The sequence below is a fragment of the Polyodon spathula genome, chromosome 3 (assembly GCF_017654505.1).
Source record: "Polyodon spathula isolate WHYD16114869_AA chromosome 3, ASM1765450v1, whole genome shotgun sequence".
NCBI lineage: Eukaryota > Metazoa > Chordata > Actinopteri > Acipenseriformes > Polyodontidae > Polyodon > Polyodon spathula.
Window position 1 is genome coordinate 62923004 of NC_054536.1, and position 20795 is coordinate 62943798.

General features: G+C 35.3%; 2 protein-coding genes across 2 annotated transcripts in view; one reads left to right on the plus strand and one right to left on the minus strand.

Annotated features, from left to right (window-relative positions):
* Positions 1-7107, minus strand: part of LOC121313291 (39S ribosomal protein L13, mitochondrial) — a 46002-nt gene extending 38895 nt beyond the window's left edge. The window contains exons 1-2 of the mRNA XM_041245674.1: positions 6988-7107; positions 2386-2509 (exon numbers count right to left, since the gene is read on the minus strand). Of these exons, the coding sequence (XP_041101608.1) occupies positions 2386-2509; positions 6988-7014 (151 nt within the window). The 5' untranslated portion in view covers positions 7015-7107. The remainder of the gene's footprint in view (positions 1-2385; positions 2510-6987) is intronic.
* Positions 7108-7415: 308 nt separating this feature from the next.
* LOC121313292 (mdm2-binding protein-like) overlaps positions 7416-20795 on the plus strand; it is a 30846-nt gene continuing 17466 nt past the window's right edge. Inside the window, exons 1-11 of the mRNA XM_041245675.1 lie at positions 7416-7552; positions 9525-9608; positions 9711-9784; positions 10546-10694; positions 13117-13175; positions 14552-14696; positions 14979-15093; positions 15513-15644; positions 18207-18301; positions 19140-19212; positions 19653-19770. Coding sequence (XP_041101609.1) covers positions 7480-7552; positions 9525-9608; positions 9711-9784; positions 10546-10694; positions 13117-13175; positions 14552-14696; positions 14979-15093; positions 15513-15644; positions 18207-18301; positions 19140-19212; positions 19653-19770 — 1117 coding nt within the window. The 5' untranslated portion in view covers positions 7416-7479. The remainder of the gene's footprint in view (positions 7553-9524; positions 9609-9710; positions 9785-10545; positions 10695-13116; positions 13176-14551; positions 14697-14978; positions 15094-15512; positions 15645-18206; positions 18302-19139; positions 19213-19652; positions 19771-20795) is intronic.

The window sequence follows — 20795 nt, forward strand, 5'->3', positions numbered from 1 at the left end:
ATCTCAAAACACAAAATGTGTCCCTGGATCTGTGGCACCACGTTTTTAGTTGCTACCCTTATCTAAGCTCCGTATCTAGCCTCTCTGTTCGACGTTAATTCATGGTTGTAACATAAAATGAAACGACGGGCAGAAAAAGTAACTGAATTTGGTGCATTAAAACTCATTTTTACATGACTATAACACATTTTGGGTGCATTTTGAGGTCAGATATGTTTAAGTTAGTTAAAACCGAAATGCAATAATCTGCTTTGGATTTTGTTTGTGAAACCTAACATTTCGTTTGACCGTCCAACCAGTAGTGATGAAAATTATTTAGGATCTTCTTTAGCTCGAGTTATTGAGTGTATCACAATCTGGGGATACAAATATATGGAGGCTGTACAGTGCCTATAGGATGTTTTCACAGTTTGTTGTGTTACAACCTGAAATCTTGATGCATTTGAATGGATTTTTTTCCCCTTTGATTTACACAACCTACTCAACACTTTTAATGTGTGAAAAAACAAATCAATTAAAAATAAAAACCTGAAAAGTCTTCATTAGGTAAGTATTCACCCCCTTTGCTATGACACTCCTAAATAAGCTCAGGTGCAAGCAATTGCCTTAGGAAGTCACACAACAAGTTAAATGGAGTCCATCTATGTGCATAAAAGTGGTTCACATGATACACCTGTCTCTGTAAGGTCCCACAGTTGGGTAGTGCATTCAAAGCTAAGATACTACCATGAAGACCAAGGAGCTTTCAAAACAACTCTGGGATAAAGTTGTGGAAAGGCACAGATCAGGGGAGGGGTATAAAAAGATTTCAAAGGCACTGAATATCTCTTGGAGCACAGTCAAGTTCATCATTAAGAAGTGGAAGATATACGGCACCACCCAGAATCTGCATAGAGCAGGCCGTCCTCTCAAACTGAGCACCCGGGTAAGAAGGGCATTGGTCAAAGAATCCACCAAGAGGCCAATGACAACTCTGAAAGACCTACATCGTTCCATGGCTGAGATGGGAGAAACTGTCCATGTGTCAACAAAAGCTGATGTACTCCACTATATGGAAGAGTGGCAAGAAGGAAGCCATTTCTGAAAAAAAGCCCATGTAAAATCCTGTTTGGAATTTTATATGGGAAGAAATGTGGCAAAAGATTCTGTGATCTGATGAAACAAAAATTGAACTATTTTGCCTCAATGCAAAGTGTTATGTCTGGCACAAATCCAACACAGCACATCACCCTGGTAACACCATCCCTACTGTGAAGCATGGTGGTGGCAGCATCATGCGTTGGGGATGCTTTTCATCGGCAGGGACTGGGAAGCTTGTCAGGGTAGAGGGCAAAATGGATGGAGCTAAATACAGGCAAATCCTTGAGGAAAACCTGCTTCAGTCTGCAAAAGACCTAAGACTGGGCTGGAGATTCACCTTTCAGCATGACAATGACCCCAAGCATACAGCCAAAGCAACACTGGAGTGGCTTAAAAACAAGAAAGTGAATGTCCCAGAGTGGCCCAGTCAAAGCCCAGACTTGAATCAGATTGAGAATTTCTGGCATGACTTGAAGCTGTCCACCAACGATCCCCATCCAACTTGACAGAGCTTGAACAATTTTGCCAAGAAGAATGGGCGAATATTACACAATACAGATGTGCAAACCTGGTAGAGACTTACCCCCAAAAGACTCACACCTGTAATTACTGCCAAAGGTGGTTCTACCAAGTATTGACTCAGGGGGGTGAATACTTATCTAACCAAGACATTTCATTTTTTTAAAAATTTTCATTAACTGTTGTTTCACAATAAAAATTCTCTTGCCTCTTCAAAGTGTTGAGTAGGTTGTGTAAATCAAAGGAAAACACAGGTTGTAACACAACAAACTGTGAAACAAACTGCATGTCTGTATATCCAACTGTCTATCTGATGGGTGACATCTGGTGTTTTTTTTTTTTTTTTTTTTTTATCAAATGCAACACCATAGATGTGTTGCATGCTTCTCACAAATTTCAGGTCTACATCTGATGGGTATATGTGTAGGTTCTGCATTGAAAATGCATGCATCATAAAGCTTCTGGTTAAGAGAAAAGGGGAAGCCAAAATTGCTTTACCGATGATTAAGGTCTTTGTAGTATGTTTTGGAGATTAGTTTGCATACATGCTAATAAAATACAGTACTTGCAATTGTTGCAGAGCCCACTTAAGATTACAAAAACAGTTGAAAATGTGAATGTTAATAAACAGTTGATATAGTTAGAGTTCTCAGGTTACCTGCAAAATTAAAAATAAGCCATTGGGATCTTAACAGGCATTAAGCAAATATGCAACATTAAACACTACATGTTTTCACCAATGAATGGATGCTTAAAAGATTCCATAGAAAACTGGTTACTACTTACTCAGAGCATGGTATATAGGTTTATGCTTTCCTTGTAGTCTTATTGAACACATGGTGGCAATTTTTCCTGGTGGCTGCATCTTGGCATCAATTAAGTACCATGATCTGGCAAATGTGGCCCATTGCTATAAAACAAAGACCCCAAAGATAAACAGACAATTTTCAGATTTCATGTGTGAAGTTTTAATGGCTCCTGATGTCTTTCAGACATTCCTAAATCGAACCTTGTCACATTTTTATTTTAACATTTGTACAAAATTACATTTTGGTCCACTTTTGACAGATTGACTTTCATATAACTAAATGTTGTAAATCTGTATCACATTGATTAAACATTTAAACTTCTATGTAAACAATCATTTACCGTTTAAAGTAGCACGCATATATATATATATATATATATATATATATATATATATATATATATATATATATATATATATATATTTTTAAAGGAGTCAATTTGGCATGACTAACGTTTTTTTCTGAAGTTTGTTCTATATTTTTAATAAAATGGCATCTCTAAACAAAGGAACTAACAAAATGTTTGGAAATGTTTTGAGGAACCGGATGAGAAAACCGTGGTATGTAAATAATATGCCAAACAAAAATCGCCATGCCACAAAAACACAGTTCAATGCTTCACCATTTGAAATGAAAACATTCAGCAAACATCCATAATAAAGTGACATCTCCAGATGGTGACTGCCATTTATTTCGCCCTTACATCCCTGTGATACGTAGAACATGATTTTAAAAGGATTTTTTTTTTTTTTCTATTCAATAAATTATGTATAGGTTTTAATTTACCAGTACATTTTTACACAAATCATTTGTCTAAAACAAAACAAACAACAAAATGATATCTATGTAATTTGTCAAAAGAAGGGGATATTTAAAAAAATAAATAAACTAATAAAATAAGATAATAAATCAATTCATCCATTATCTGTAACTGCTTAATCCTACAGAGGGTTGTGGTGAGTCAGAGCCTAACCCAGCAGACACAGGGCGCAAGGCAGGACTACACCCTGGATGGGACGCCAGTCCATCAAAGGGCAACTATGGGGCAATTTAGAGAGACCAATCCACCTAGCCAGCATATTTTTGGACCGTGGGAGCAAACCGGAGCATCCGGAGAAAACCCACGCAAACACAGGCAGAACATGCAAACTCCACAGACAGACTCCTGAGGCTGGAATCAAATCCAGGACCGTGGAGTTGTGAGGCAGCAGCGCTAACCACCAAGCCGTCCTATAATATATATATATATATATATATATATATATACACACACACACACACACACACACGGATTTCCCATTTGTGGCACAGATCACTGAACAGTAGAGTTAATATAACAATGTATTGGAATCTGTACATTTGATAGATTCCGTAACACATGTAAGCTTTGTTTTTTTTTAAAATTATTATTGTTGATTTTGTTTTGTTCTTTGAATAGACTATAATGTTAAAAAATAAATAAATAAATAAAATATATATATATATTTTATTCACTTTGTACACATCTCAATAGCGCAGTACAAATAAAGAGAGACATTAATGAGATAAAAATAATAATACAAATGCTTTCAAAAAGACCAAATTCCCATTGGGCTTATTATTTATTTTTTTAATTCTATTAATTTTTTAGTATTACATGCAGGACAGCCGCTATAAGATCATTACCTTAACTAATGGCCATAAATTAACCAATCAAAAATTTGAATTTCAATATACTTTGGTGTGTATGTGGTTTTTTTTTTGTGGTTAAGTCTTTACGATGTTAAAATTTTATTTGCTTTTTTAGGGTCTCTCTGCTAAGAAGATACTAACCACGGCTGTCAGAATACATCATAATGTAAAATAAAGAGTGTGGGTGCATGTATGTAGATATGTTTTAAACGTTCATAAAAACATACAGAAGTACAACCATAGCATTTTCCTGGTACTATTTTTTGGGCAAATACAAGTAATTGATTAAAGCAACATGTTCAGTATCTTGATTGATGAAAGCACATCTGCCTCTAACATATCTTGTTTTATAGTTTAAGTGCAAGAACCATTCATGGTGGCAAATACCGTTGCAGCCGCAAAGGTCATTAAAAATTATCTAGACAGTATAATTTTTACTCAGAAATGTCTTCATCTAGACAATGTGGGGAAGCTATAAAAAAGGCCAACAAAATGCTTAGTTATATAGTGAAAAGTGTTGAATTTAAATGAAGGGAAGTAATGTTAAAACTTTACAATGCATTACTAAGACCTCAATTAGAATATTGTGTTCAGTTCTGGTCACCTCGCTTCAAAGGATATTGCTGCTGTAGAAAGAGTGCAAAGAAGAGCGACCAGAATTACTCCCGGTTTTAAAAGGCAAAGCATATGCAGACAGGCTAAAATAATTGAATCTATACAGTCTTGAACAAAGAAGACTACGCAGCGATCTGATTCAAGCATTCACAGTTCTAAAAGGTATTGACAATGTCGACCCAAGGGACCTTATCGACCTGAAAAAAGAAAAAAAGGACCAGGGGTCACAAATGGAGATTAGATAAAGGGGCATTCATAACAGAAAAATAGGTGGCACTTTTTTTTACACAGAGAATTGTGAGAGTCTGGAACCAACTCCCCAGTAATGTTGTTGAGGCTGACACCCTGGGATCCTTCAAGAAGTTGCTATATGAGATTCTGGGATCAATAAGCTACTAACAACAAAACGAATAAGATGGGTCGAATGGCCTCCTCTTGTTTGTAAACTTTCTTATGTTCCTGACTTTAACACTGTTGAGCTAAAGTTGGGGACAGGTGCTGGCATTCCAGATGAGCTGCTTTCCACCCTCAATCGGTATGGCATCACTGAAGACATACTTCGGAGAGAGTCTAGTGAGTTTTGCAACTGATGGAGCAGCATCGATGCTGGGAAAGTACAAAGGGGCAGCAAATCGCAATTCATTGCATGACACATAAACTGGTGCTCACTGTTCATGACTCTGTTAGAACAGTAAACGAAGCAAGTAAGTTTCAGCTATTGAGAGATCCGCTGTAATCGTTTTTCTCACAAAGTCTGAAGAATCAGAGGCAACTTGAAACCATGGCTGCTGAGCTCTGTGGCCATGTACATCAGTGACTGCTTTATGGGACAGTTACCCTGCCCTTGTTAAGTTATTTAGAAAAGGTTCGACAGACAGTTCACGTTCTTCATGGGACAAAGCAAAATGTGCTGGTCTATAGGAGATGATGATAAGCTGGTTGTTTGTTATGGAATCAGCCACAATGAAAGACACTAAAAGGCCTGTCCCTGTTTCTTCAGAACAGGAATTCCACTGCCATCACTGCCAAGACTGAGATTAATGTTGCTTTAAAAGCCCTATGTGCTATGATGGACGGATGAAACAAATACCAGCGCCATGAACGATGAATTCTCAAGAATCAATGTACTTAAAGGGGTTCCAATCGCAGAATGAAATATACAGGTTTCCGTTTTCAGTTCTTCCAAGCTTTAGTTGACAACATCAAAAGAAGATTTGATGACAAAGGGGTCCTGGAAGAGGAATAGGACTCAACCCTTCATCACGGTTTGTAGAAAAGGATGCAAGAATTCTGTTTGGGGACAATAAAGTTATGAATCTGTGAAAAACTGTGAAAATAAAAGTTTCACAACCTGTAACCATAAGGGAATTCAGAAAATACAAAGATACTCAGCATGTGGGGGATAGCCTGAAGAAACTGGTCACCACAGTTGGTGTAATTCCTGCGTCCACTGCTGAATGTGAATGTGAGTTTAGTGCAATGAACCTCATTCTGATGGACCAGAGAAGATGAACACATGTCAGCACACTCAACAGCATGTTGTTTATTTCAATTAACAGCCCCAACCTTCACGCTTTCCAAGCTGAGAAATATGCCAAGTTGTGGATTAAAGAGGGACACCACGCTGCTGAGGACAGCCCTAAAGGAAAGAAAAGAAAGGAGGAAACCATCTCCCACCATACCAAACTGTTTTGTTAGAATGATCCAGCCTCATCCATTGACGAAATCGGTACGTTTATAACCTTTAATTTCTTATCTTACTTATGTCAATAAAAAATGTCAGTCAAACACTGATTTAATTAGGGGATAATACGTCTGCAAGATGGCAGATTTGACAAATGTGTGATTACATTTTGTGCTACAGATGTAAAAGGCTTGCCATGATGTTTTGTTGTTTGTCTATTTTATTCCCCCATCCACCCATGTCTGTAGTTATTTATTTATTTTTTTTAATTGGTAAATGTTAACAATTTTCAATTTACTATTAAGTTTTTGTAAATGGAACACTTTCGTTCTATTACACACACACACACACACACACACACACACACACACACCCACACACACTACCGTGGAAAGACATATTCCCTATTTGGGAACAACTGAGTATTTATTAAATGTATATGCTGTGATCGTAATCACTCTCCCCTTAATTAAATAATGAAGAATGACCTATATTATTTGTAACCCTTTACAAATCAGTAAGGAAGGCATTGATAAAAAAAAAAAAAGCCGGTAGCATCAATAACGTATCTTAAATAAATATCACAACATATCGTTTATTTGGTCTTACCTGTGCTGCTTTCGTAAAACTGGACATGACCGACAATACAACACTATTTAAATCCAAAATAACCTTTTTGTACAACTCACGAGCATCACTTCTAACCCCAATGTGACACCTGGTGCAACACTGCAAACCAACCGACAAGAATCACTCAGGACAAGTTCAAATGTACCATTTACAAAAAACAAAACATATTTTTTGTAAAATAGTAAATATAAAACGAAATACGGCAATATAAATAAATAAATAAATAAATACTTTTTAAACCCATTTACATTGTTTAAAGTACAACTTATGGAAAATCTTGCTCAAACAGTACTACAAGAAAATAAAAGGAAAAACACGTACAACTCCATAAACTTGTTTCCAGTCGGATGTGTTTTTGCTGTATTTTTCTTGTGGAAGCGGAAGTTTCATTGGTGCTGGCGCGGATAATACAATTTTACGAACTAGAAAAGTGAAGCATGTTGTCAGTGTACTGATTCGAATAAGAAAATAATGGATAGGTACGTGTTGTGTTCCATTTGGAACACAAATTATATTTTTGGGAAAGACGGTAAAGTTGTTCCTGGTAAGTAAAATATAGCTACATGTTTTATTTTTTAATAATAAAAGCTGTTTGTTCTTTAGTTTTACATATGCACGTCTGCGGGGTGATAGTGACAGTACGTGCAGTGGCCCATCAACTGTTTGATTGGGAAACAGTGTAAACCTACATTTTAGGAAGCTTCAAAAACTCAAAACATTATAATTGTTTTATTGAGTCACACGAATAAGCAACTGGCATTGTGTGTGTGTGTGTGTGTGTGTGTGTGTGTGTGTGTGTGTGTGTGTGTGTGTGTGTGTGTGTGTGTGTGTATGTATGTATGTATGTATGTATGTATGTATGTATGTATATATATATATATATATATATATATATATATATATATGTATATGTGTGTGTGTGTGTGTGTGTGTGTGTGTGTGTATATATATATATAGAGAGAGAGAGAGAGAGAGAGAGAGAGAGAGAGAGAGAGAGAGAGAGAGAGAGATTAAGTAATGTTACGATATTAATAAATGGCAAAGTTGTTTTTTTATTAAATTACGATAGAGTAAGTATAATGTAATTTAAGTGTAACGTGTGGGGTAAGGTTTGTAGAGTATCAGGGTGTCTGTCGCCAACAATATACAATTGTAATATGTATGAAAGTTTCTCTTGTTTTATAATTAATGCATTATTTTATTCCTTTTGACAGTTAACAGACCTGCCGAGTTAAGTGGAATCACTAATAATAAGTGATGCAATAAGACTTGCAATACATTCTTGCTATTCTTTGAAAGTGCTAAAGCCTGTCACCTATGCATGCTGTACAAGACTTGACTTTAAGATATACTTGGTAACCCCAAACTCTTAATGTGCTACTATGAAGTAGCATTTAGTTGATACCTTGCGCTGTAGTATGTATGTCCGACTGACCCTGAATGAACACGTACATCATTATTTTATTTTAATTGTTCATATTTTTCATATAGTGGGAAATCACTGCTGTACCATTAGAAACACATAAATACTGTAACGACCCAGCAGTCTGCACTAACTAACGCGGGGAGAGTAAGCAGCACGGGGCAGACGAACACTCCAGATTCTTAAAGATTCAAATAAGGGAGCTCGAGCTGGGAACAGTAAAAACGGCAGAAAGGTTTTGTGCTTGAGAGAGAGCCGCCAAAGTCAGTGTTAAATGCAGTGGGTCTTAAAAGAAAGACACCAATAACCAGCCAGGTTTATTATTTTGGAGGCGTGGGTCACGGCTGACAGAGACTAAATAAATACAGTATCTGTAAATAATAAACCGCTGAATTTGAGAACGGCAATCCCTGTCTCCACCTGTCTTCATTTTCACACAACGTTAATACTTTTTGATTTAAATACACTATGATAATTTGGGATATTCAGTCCATTTAAAGAAGTATTTATGTATTAATCAAATAAACCACTACTGCAGGTAGCAAATCCTCACTACTGCATTAAAAAGTTAACTTCTAGTCCTGATAATGTATAACATTGGGTCACAGATGATTGTGGTTGCACAGCTGCATTACAGACTCCAAAGAACGAGTTTGAGATTATCCCCAGAGTGTTGATTTTACAGTTGAAATATTTTTGATTTCCAATAAGACATTTCCAAGCCAAATATGTCTATACAGTATTTGTATTGCCAATTTACTGTCCACTTATTATTGTATCTATTGTTATTCAAAAGAGAGATATGCTGTGCATAGCATTGATGCCCACAAGGTTGCTAAGGTCAGAAGATCACCAAGTAATGTGATATTTTGGGAAATACACCATACGTGGTTTATAGTCTTAAATAATTATTTCAACTAAAAAGTCTCCCAAACAAAAAAAGATGGCTTAGTATCTGAGTATCTTTTTTATACTTTAAATAAATAATCAAGATTCAGAATTAAACATATATTCATGTGGGTCCTATAAAATGAAAACAATTTTTTATATCACTACTTATTAATAATGTAATTGTATTTCTTTTTTAAAACAGGACTGACAGCAGCTAGTAATATTTATGAATTGTTGAAAACAAACTCCAGTATCTCTGCCAAATCAAAGAAGTCATCATTTCCAGGTATTGTGTTGGACTTGGCAGTTATTGAAGATTATTATTTATTATTTAACCAGGAACTAGAAATAATTTAAAACCAGTGTATTATTTTTTTCTATTTTTCAGCCTGCTCTCTTAGTGGTGTTCCTGCTACACAGAGGTGTTATTTTGCAATTCAGGCATTACATGGAAATTCACAGGTAAAAAACAAAATAAAAAGCCTTTTGAAATTCCCAATTCAAATCTAAAATAAAAGGCAATCATTTCCACCAGTACAAAGGTGCATAATTGAGGCACCCAGAACAGTAACTTGCCATAAAGCTGAATAAGGGAGCGTTTGAAAAAGATGATTGTTTGCAAGTCATGTGGTTTCAGAACATGAAAATAATGTGCTTTTAGTTGCTTATGCTGCACCAGGGAACACCTGAACTGCATCTGTTTTTATTGGTAATGTAGGCTAACCACAAATAGCTGGTAACTGTTTGTGGGAAAATCCAGTTCCAATTCTGAATGCATTCACCCCCATTTTATACAGGTGATTCTGTTATTATTGAAGCATTAAACAGCCACTCTTGCTCGGAAGAGGATATTTTGAGGTGTCAGTGATTAATTGATTCTGGTTTTCAAGTAGTGTGTCATGTTCAATCAACCTGTACTATACTAACTGTCATTTTAAATAAATTTGCTTGCAGATTTAGTCCTACGCACTTTCTGTTTCCTGACATTAAATTATTTATAATTGCCATTAACATTGACATTAAATGTTTTATAATTATACTGTATAATGAATAAAGCCTAGAGTATTTAAACAAGACTGTATGCAGTTATTGGTACACTTTTAACCTAATGTTTTAATGGTTACACTGTGGGTCTATTGTAATGGCTAGCTAATACCTATAATAGCTGCACCCTTCTTTCATTAATACGGTCTTGTGATTCTTATTTTTGTATGTGTGTTTAGTTCTGCAGCTCAGAATGGGAAGAAGTCATCTCCACATTACCAAAAAGTGATAGTGAAGAGTTGTGTCAAACAGCAATCGAGTCCTGCCAGAATGCTATTCAGACCTCTGAGGAAGACGAGAACCCCACAGAATCCCCATCCAAGACAGAGTATGTACTGCGAAGTTATCGACTGTGAGATGGTGCTTTGGGAGATTCATATCTACAAATGCCTCATGCTTACCTTGAAAGTTGTTCATGAATTCGATACAGTTACATTTCTGGTAGACCAAATTTTAAGCCTTCCCTGCATAAAAACAAATGCACTTTTTACACTGGTACAGTTATTGTTATTGTTATATTTTGCTTAACTACTATATCCATAACTATTTAATAATGCTGAATTTAGAAATACTAAAAAACTGACAAACGTTTCAAGTTTGAAGATATTGAAAAAGATTTCTAGTTGAAACATTTGTCTGCAATTTCTTTTAGTATTCCTTAAACTTATTTGATGGACCTTTTTTCATAATTTATGCATAATGAAAATATGGAAATACAACATGATTGAGAGAGGCACAGGAATGAATGAAACGGGGTGTTTAGGTCAGTGTGAGGTTGAAGGGAAGATGTCTATCAAAACCGCCTGAATATAGTGCCATTCTCTCTTGCATTACTATTGGGTTTTTTGTTTCTTTGTTTGTTTTTAAATCAGAAACATATACAGTGAAATCTGATAACTTTTGAGAATTGCTTTAGTTATTGTGTATCTAAAACTATGAAACAGTATCCTGAACCCTGTGAAAGAAGAAATGAAGGTCATCATTAACATTATTGGGGCAGAATTCAGCACTTAAACACAATTAAGTAACAGCAGAGGGAGCTGTCACCCCAATGATACTGTACTACAGTCAGCACTCAGATATGACACACAGATAAACGTCTGTTGCGTTTTACTGTCCTTTTATTAAGAAACAAATCAATTCCCTTTATATACCTATGTAACAAATAACTGCACTTACAAAATTCTCGATTTTGTTTTTCCGTCACAGCCCACGTTTTTTTCTTTTTTTTTCTTGCATGCCAAATCAGTCTGTCTTTATTATCAGTTACACAGTGCTGCCTCCAGTTACATCTGGTGAAAATGCAGCAAAAACTACGATAATGTAAGCATTAAACAGTTTTAGATAACACTGTAACAAAAATTTTGTTCCTGGGTAGTAAGTGTTATTTCCTAATTGCTTATGTCTCAAAAGTATAGAAAATGGCTATTATTCCCCACAAACTTTGCTTTTGTGACCAGGACAGTGATATTTCAAAATATCACTATTTCCAATGGGAAAATAGGCAAATGTCTGTTTTTCGTTCACATAAAGTCAGAAAAAAAACATGTGAATCTAAATTAACATGTTTTTATACTAAAGTAATACAAAGATGACTACAAAAGATTTAGAAGTGAGTAGTTTTTTGAGATTTACAATTATACTGTAATTGTAAATCTCGAAAAACTACTCACTTCTCAATATTTCCTGGTCACAAAAGCAAAGTTTGTGGGGAATAATAGCCATTTTCTATACTTTTGAGGCATAAGCAATTAGGAAATAACACTTACTACCCAGGAACAAAAATTGTGTTACATAGTGTAATGTGGTGCATTTTTAAATCTGTGATCTTTAGTAGCTTTCATTTGCAAGTGAACTGTGACGTTAGGGCCTTATCAAACACTATAATCTTCAATTTTGGATATTGACTTTGAATACTGTTTTAATTCTGGAAAGGTTATTTATTTAATTTTTTTTTTTGCTAAATTGCATTGCCTATTACGCAGTTCTGTGCATGGGTAACATTTTGATTTAATTTTGCTGTTGGGTCGCTAATAGGGAAATTTTACATACTGCTACAATATGTACTGGATTTAAAAGTACTGTATTGCAGTAATGTGTCGTCTCTTTTGGAAAGTGATGTTTTCAGAATCATGTCGTTCTGAATATTAAATTACTACTTCTGTTGAAAATATAGTACTGTACCAACAAAACCAACTACAGTACATCTAAATGGAAGCTACTTATTTATTTTTTTGTATGCCCTGAAAAAAAAACGGACAAGGTTTGGAACGGGCCAAAATGAAATAATTAGATCTGCGTCACACTCGTTTAACCGTCTCTGAAGATACGCTTTTATAGGGTCTGATATGTGAATGCTGACTGTATATTCAGCTTCGCTCTCCAAAAGTTTATTTTGCATGAGCATGTTAATGGTGTATTATATTTGACATGAAAATGTTACACTCTTTAGGGCATTATGTACTGTATGCTTGAAACAACTCAAAGAAGATGTATCAGCTACTTAAGTCGGCGAGTTAGCCTGGCACACAAACTATTGCACTCAAACTTGTAATCTGTCTAGATCTTTTTATCTATGCTGGATGGGCACATCACTGTAAAATAGATGTGTTTATCTCTGTCATCTGCCCTATTTTAAAAATAAAGTAAAACATTTAGTAAAGTACAATACAGTGAGTGGTAAACAGAAGGGTACGTAGAGGATGTTTTGGCATGATTATTTATTAAATGAAAGTTTTCTGACTTTGCAGACTGTTTGAAGTGGCTGCTGAGAGTTTGCACCAGTTATCAGACAAGCTTCCACCTCCAGGTATTCTTTTTTTTATATATACCCTTCAAAAAAAGAAATGTGTAGCAGATATTTTTTCTTTAATCTCTTAAACAAAATTTAAACAAAACTTGATTAAAATAATTATATTTTATTAAATACATTTTGCTGACAGAGTGTCACATTATCCAGATTGAAAACGAATGACATATACCAAAACACCAGAACGTGAATATTCCCAAAATGAACACCATTTGCTTAAGACTTTTAATATTCACATGCATTCACTGCACATGCAAAATGTAGCGATGTGGCTATAAAAGTGGAGGGTTCTCAGCTTGCATGTCTTATTGGTGTTCGCTCACATTTGAAGTTATGCCTAGACTTACCAAGGATCAATGGAATAATGCTATTGGACATTTGAAAGCCGGCAAGTCTCAGTCCGCCGTGGCACAGAGTCTGAATGTTTCCCAGAGCACTATAGGACGATACCAGCAACGTGGAACAACACTTGACCGGCCAAGATCCGGTAGACCACGTGTGAAGAGGGCAGCCCAGGAGAGATTTTTACACCTACGTCATTTACGTGATGGGTTCACCACTGCAGCCTCTACAACATCTGCAGTCCCAGGAATGCTCATTGTGATCCCATTCATGAACCATTGTAACGTCATTTTCCAGCATGACAGTGCAAGACCGCACGTAGCCCAGGCCACCATAGCTTTCATCACTCAGAACAGTGTTCAAGTGTTTCCCTGGTCGTCTCGATCACCAGATCTGAACTCCATTGAGCACTTGTGGGACGAGCTTGATCGACGTGTGCGACGACGTCACCCCGAGCCACAGACGATACAAGGATTTTTAAAGGCACTTGAGCAAGAGTGGGTTGTGTTTCCATGGCATGTTATCCAGGCTTTGATTTGATCCATGGGCAGGAGATGTCAGGCCTTCATCAATGCCAATGGTGGGCATAGCCATTGCTGATTTCTGTTGACCTTGAACTTTGTTTGACCTTAGAAAGGGACCTTATTGATGTCTTAATGATTTCTGTACAGGTTCTTTGGAGCTGTCTATTTTACTATGCAAACTGCTGTACTAATGCTATAAAAAAGTACATTCAAAACACCTATGCGTTTCTTTTTTTTTTGAAGATTATTATATATATATACTATATATATATATATATATATATATATATATATATATATATATATATATATATATATATATATATATATAATATATATAATATATAATAAATTTAGTACCCATATGGTATTTACACACTAATTATAATTTATTTAAAATCAGTGGGATACTACCACTCATTTGACTGATTAAGAAAAATATATACGTTACAGCATCTCCATTTCCACACAAGCTGTTATATTGTTTGTTTATTTCCTTGTATTGTTCAGGGAAAGCTCTCTTGGATATTATCTTATTGAGCACTGATAATGAGGTTCCCAAACTGAAAGAATTTCTCCCAGTTCTCGGGTCACTGAAGCATATGAAAGAGTGGCATTCTGCAAAGATAACCATTGCAACAAAAGAAGCAATAGGGTATGGATTGTATATGTGTGATTTCAATTGAATGTTAAGTGTAACTTAATACATTTCGTTAAGAATTTATCTTGTATTACAATACTTGAATGAGCATGCTATCAATGTAAAGCCAAGGAGAAAGTCATTCATTTTTAATTAGATAATGGTTTCACTGAAATTACGCATGCTGTTACCCTTGAATAACTTATTGTTATTTAAGACAACAATGATTTCAGTTTTTAAGCAATGCAGACTTAATTAGGATTTTGTAATCATTTTTTTTTATTTTGTTTTCTGCAGGTGGCAGAGACATGCAGCTTACTTATCAGCACATTTTTCTGATCCTGAACAACTTGAAAGGTGCATCGAGATGAACGAAATATGGAGGGGAAATATCTTAATTCGAGAGAAAAAGGTCAGGTTTACATAAAGTTCCCTTAAATGTGTTTAATAAACACATTTGGAAAGTTTTTATATATTTTATTTCCTATTCCTAACTTGTCCAACAGGGGCATTGTGATTTTATATGAGCTAAAATGCATTGCATTAACTTACTGTTGAAGTGCATTCTGTATGTTTCATGTAATATTCTGAACTTGCAAGTAAGGCTTCATGCTAACCTGCTAATTTAGATGTAGTTTAGATCTTTGCTTTAACTCACCACAAACCTGCATACAATGTTGGGAAGTCTATAAGATAACATAATTTGACATCATTGATACTAGGGGCAGTTGATTCCCTCCCCAGATGAAAAACAACCTTCTTTAACAACACCTGTCGAATTTTTTTATGTTGTTTTTTTTTTTTTTTTTGTCTAATTTCTATTTCCTGTAGTTTGCATCAGAAGTCAAGTTTTCAGGATTCAGCTTAAAAGGCGTCTGTAGAAGCTCATGGAGTAGTTTACTGTGTCGAGATGCTTCAGAGACTGACAGTCAGACTTCGAGAACCAGTAAACTGTATTCAGAGGTAGGGCTGCCTGATTTCTTCCTGTTTGTATTATACAGTGTTTAGAAAACAATGTATGAATCTTATTAATTATTTAGTAAATCACTATATCTGCCTTGTATCACAATAATTAGGCTTGGGATACTTTAAGCAAACTATATTTTAACACTAAGTAAAGACTACCCCAGAATAAATTAATAGTTTTGGTGTCTTGTACTAATAAACAAGTACAAGGGGCAGGTGTATTTGTATATTCGATAAGTTCACTGTTCTGCTGTTTTCAGTGGGATTATCTTTCCTGTAGTACTAGAGTGGTCTGCAGTTTTTAGTGGTTATTGTTCCTAGATCTGCATATCTGGGTCTGCAGGGTTGAAAGAGTTAAATACCACCTGTTTATACATTAGCCATGTTACACCACCTGTCTAATAAAGATCCATCTTTATACATAGCAAATACATGTTAAAGGGTACATAAGGACTTTTTTTATTTCATGGCCCTCTCAGAACTACATTCCCCATCATCCTCCATCTCAGTTACATATGTGAGCAGGAGGATGATGGGATATGTAGTTCTGAGAGGTCCATGCAGGTACACGTGAAGCCATCTTGAGGCAGGGAATGCAATTTAAAAGTGGTCCAAAAAAAAAATTTAAACAATGCACACACCTTTCATAAACAGTTGTAGCAACACATGGGAACATGTAACACAATAAAATAAAAAGGTTTTTATGTACCCTTTAAGAGTTTAATCAATGTTTGCAACCGAGCAAAGTTCATGATCTCACCTGTCTATTTTTGAAGCTGTACGCAGCTGTGAAAAGGATCTGTTAACAGCTTCTTAAGCGACTCCTGTGGAATAACTTTAGATATTCCTTTAAAAATGATTTGCTTCTAGAGTGGATCCCTGAGTTGTAGTCTGAAACAAAAAAATAGAAGATAAGCCATAGTGGACCCTCACTATGTGACCAAAGAGCTTTATGAAAAACTGCAGTAAGACAATACTGTATTTTGCAAACAGACTGTGACTGTAAATTTAATTCACAGCACTGTGCTGCTTTCTAGTAATCCAGCAGAATGCAAAAATGAAAGCATGTACAAAATTATTTTGGAATATTAGTGATTTGACACAATGCAGAAAAAAGTGCTTTTACAATGTTCAAGAATAATAATATAATAAAAACACACCTTGCATTCTGCACATTAGCATAGCATGTTGCCTACATTTAGTAGTTTGAATGATCTCCTTTGTTGTGCATCTTTAAAGGGGGAAACTAGAAGGTAAAGCAGCTATTGGCTTTAGATGAAGAGCTCTATACCATGGGGAAACATTTGTCAGTTGGTATTAAAAAGTTTCATTTTTCCATTAATTTCTTCTCAAGTGTACCAAATTCTGAGGAGTTGTTTCATCCATCTGTGTTCATGAAATACCTAACAGAAACCACATTATACAGAGAAAGTCGTTTGAGTGTAATTGTTGTATGCACACAAAAGAAGAGCTGGTAAGATTGGTGGAAACTTGCAAAATGCCCATTTTGAGGACCATAGACTTCATTTTTCTCTATGTAGGCAATGACATCTATTTGTATCGCTTGTCTTAGTGTTACATAACCCTCTACAATGTTTACATGAAACCCATTACTTTTACCTTTTGCTGCATCCCTTGTTGACCAAGTATCACAGTAATATTTTTCTTCAGCATAGTGCCGATAGTTTTGATATTTTTTATATACGCATATCATAGATAAAGTAACCTTTCAGATTACTTCAACTTTTACTCTGGAACATTTGCTGGGAGCAACAGATTTTTTTTTTTTTTTTTCTTCTGAACATCGCAGTATATCCAGTTCGTGCTCCCTACAGTATTGTGTATTCATGACAATACAACATCCTCTTAACACTTGGCAAAACAGTGATTGTTAAATCTATTAACAAAGCTGACATTATGTGGAAAAAGTTGACAATATTCTTAATGTCAGCAATGAAACCATAGCATGCATTTCATATGGATTTAAGTCACTGTCACATCAGTTACATATACAGGTATAAAGATACAGCCTGAACTATAACAAATGTGTAATTTCTTCTTTTGTGTTCTAGTTTACTGTTTTAGTTTCTAATTTTTTTTTTCTTTTTAAATCTAAATTAAATGTTCAAATGAGTCACTATAGATCACGTTGCATCTGAGTTTTCAGGTGGTTTGGTTGTTTACAACACTATAGAGGTACCTTAATTAAAAAGCAGCAAGGTTTTATTGTACACTGGATGGATAACGGTAATCGTGACCTACAATTGTTTAAGTTGAAACAGGTGGGGTAGCCTTGTAGTTCAAAATGAGGACTGGAAGTCTGGTTTTGAATTGCTGAATGACCACCGATTTTATATGCATTCCAGTGTAAAACCTTCGAAACTGTGAACTGGTATGTGCAGGATAGTTAAGTAGATGCTGAATGGCTGGGCTAGTGTACCAAGGGGGATTTGCTGGTAATCAAAAACAAGAAGATAATAGAGTTGTATCGTGTTTCATGTTTAACAATAATGTTGCTAAAATTCTGGTTCTATAGTTCATGGTCTTTCTTTTTGTCAGGTATTCCATTATTACCAGCCGGTGTTAAATTTGATACAGCTGGTGTCAGTCTCCGACATGCCAATCTACTTCTGCTCCAGCACAGAGTTTGAACTGTATCCTTTTCAATTCAGCTTGCACAAATGTTTCATTTTTGTCAGTGCAACATAAAACCAAACAATCGTTGAGTTTGCAACTGGGGTTTTAAAATCTATTTCCTGGCTTTAATTAGCTTCAGTTCCTGTGCACTTACTGCTTAGTCTAACATTTCATTTTTAGTACACTGCAGATTAAACATTGGCTATTCTTGAGCACTCTGAAGACAATATTAACACACAAATCACTTCATAAATAATATAAAGGTGGCCATTGTTGACAGAGACAGCTTTTTAATATAGTTCGCAATGATGAATTCAAAATACCTTCCAAAATAGTCAAGCCAAGTTGTAAAAATTGTAAATTAAAAAAAAGTAATAATAATTTAAATAATGAAAACCCAATTGTAATAAATACATTTTACTCAATAATAATAAATTTTACACTACATTGTTGCACAAGGATAATGTACCCTGGAACGTCATCATTGCCCTGCAGCAACATTTTCTTGTAGCAAACTCGCTTATACTAACATACTTTTTATCACCAGGTGTTAACGTTGTAGATTTGATTTTGCAACAAAAGCTTTGAGTATAAATGAACTTGGAACATTTTATTCAGCCATTTTGATTCTGCACTGTTACATAAGCAATGCTAAGTAAGAGTTTAGAACATGTAACATTTATTTTTTCTGAATTTGTATACTTTTGTGCAAAACCAGAATACTGTACTTTGAGGGACCATGTGAAGAAAATAAGCTTTATCATAGATATGTTCTATTACCTGCTGCTGTTTAATTAGAGTTTTACCAGTGTTATTTTAATTTAGTTAGAAGGGTGCCTTAACACTTCTGACCAGCTGTGTATCAACAAAGGCGGAGAAAGGCAAATCAGAGCTTCTTTTGGACCAACTTGCTACAGTGCAGGGGAAGGTTTGGATTTTTTTACATTATGTATCTGTTTAACTTAATATTGTCTCAATGTATTTAACTTTGTTTTCAGTAATTACTTTACTAGAAGTTACCGTTGATGTCATGCACAGTGTGTTGATTTACCATTCCAAATACAACTTGTACTAAAGACCTGAGAAGTAATTTAGTCCTACAGAAGTACACTCTCTTTATTTTGAATAGTACTGTAGTAAAATGTTGTGATTTAATAGATATGGTGAACTGACCCACACACAACCAGGTTGTCCTTGCATGATGATGATTAGGTCCTCTTAATAACACAATGTTCTCATCAATTCTGTCATTAGTGTTGTACTTTCCTGTTGGTCAGTAATTTGCTGACATATATTCCCATAGCTTAGTTTATGACTGACCACAGCCCATTCGTTGATTCGTTTGATTGTGTTTATTTCCAACTACAGGTAGGAGCGTTGTTCACTTTGTCCTGCACTGTAAGCAGCATGTTAATCCCTCCAACAAGTCAGTTAAGCACAAGGAAATGGAAAGAATACATAGCTAAGAAGCCAAAGTTAATTTCCGGTAGGTGGACAATGGTTGTCTTCTTTTTTTTTTCTAATGTGTGTGTTCAGAATGGGGAGTAACCTTTTATACCTTAAAGAATAAGTAGCAGAATTTCAAAAAATATAGCTCTGCACTTTTTAAATAACATACCTGTAATTTTTCTTTTCATTGTTAACATCTGGACAACTTTTTACACTTTTAACTTTGAAGTTTGTTTCAAAGCTGTTCTCAAAATGGCCGCTCTAGTGCACTGATTATTGCCCACATTGTCAAACAGGTAACGCAGCAGTATCGATCCATGATGTGGTACGGAACAGAAAAGCCACAGCACTTGTTGTTATGTTTGTTTTGTTTATTAAATTGCTCTTCTTGCTGTATTTTAGATGACAGATCTCAAACCCCAGTGCACTAGAGTGCTCATTTTGAAAAAAGCTTTGAAACAGACTTTGCAGGAAAAAAAGTGGGGGAAATTAGCTATACACATGATAGATTAATTTGATTGCTTAAGCTCCTGTCCCTTTCTGTTGTTCTGTTCATTAAATTATTGTAAATCTGACTAGCATGCTTTTTTTTAAATGTATTTGTTTGTAAATGGGGAGCAAAGTTTGTATTTTGATTGTAAATTAGATGTGCATTATTATGAACCATAATGATTAAATACTCAATAGTGCTAAATTTTGAAATACTGCAGGAAACTGAAATTCAGAGACAAGAGTTTTGACTAGAAGTCTTGAAGAAATTAAATTTAAGTTTCTATAAAGGTAAATTATTATTTAGAAAATAATCAATGATCATACACATTTTCAAATGATCACAGATTAGAACAGACTTTTACACAATAAACTTTATTCAGTACTGTGATGCGGCTGGAAACCAGACTGTAGGGATTCAAGCAGATTGCTATCCATGAGATGTTTCGTCAGCTGACTGGCTACAGCCCTTTTGAGAGTTTTGGAGAGAATGGGGAGATTGCAGATGGGACGGAAATTAGATAAGTCAGCGGGTCGAGGAAGGGTTTCTTTGAGTACCAGCTAACTCGGGCA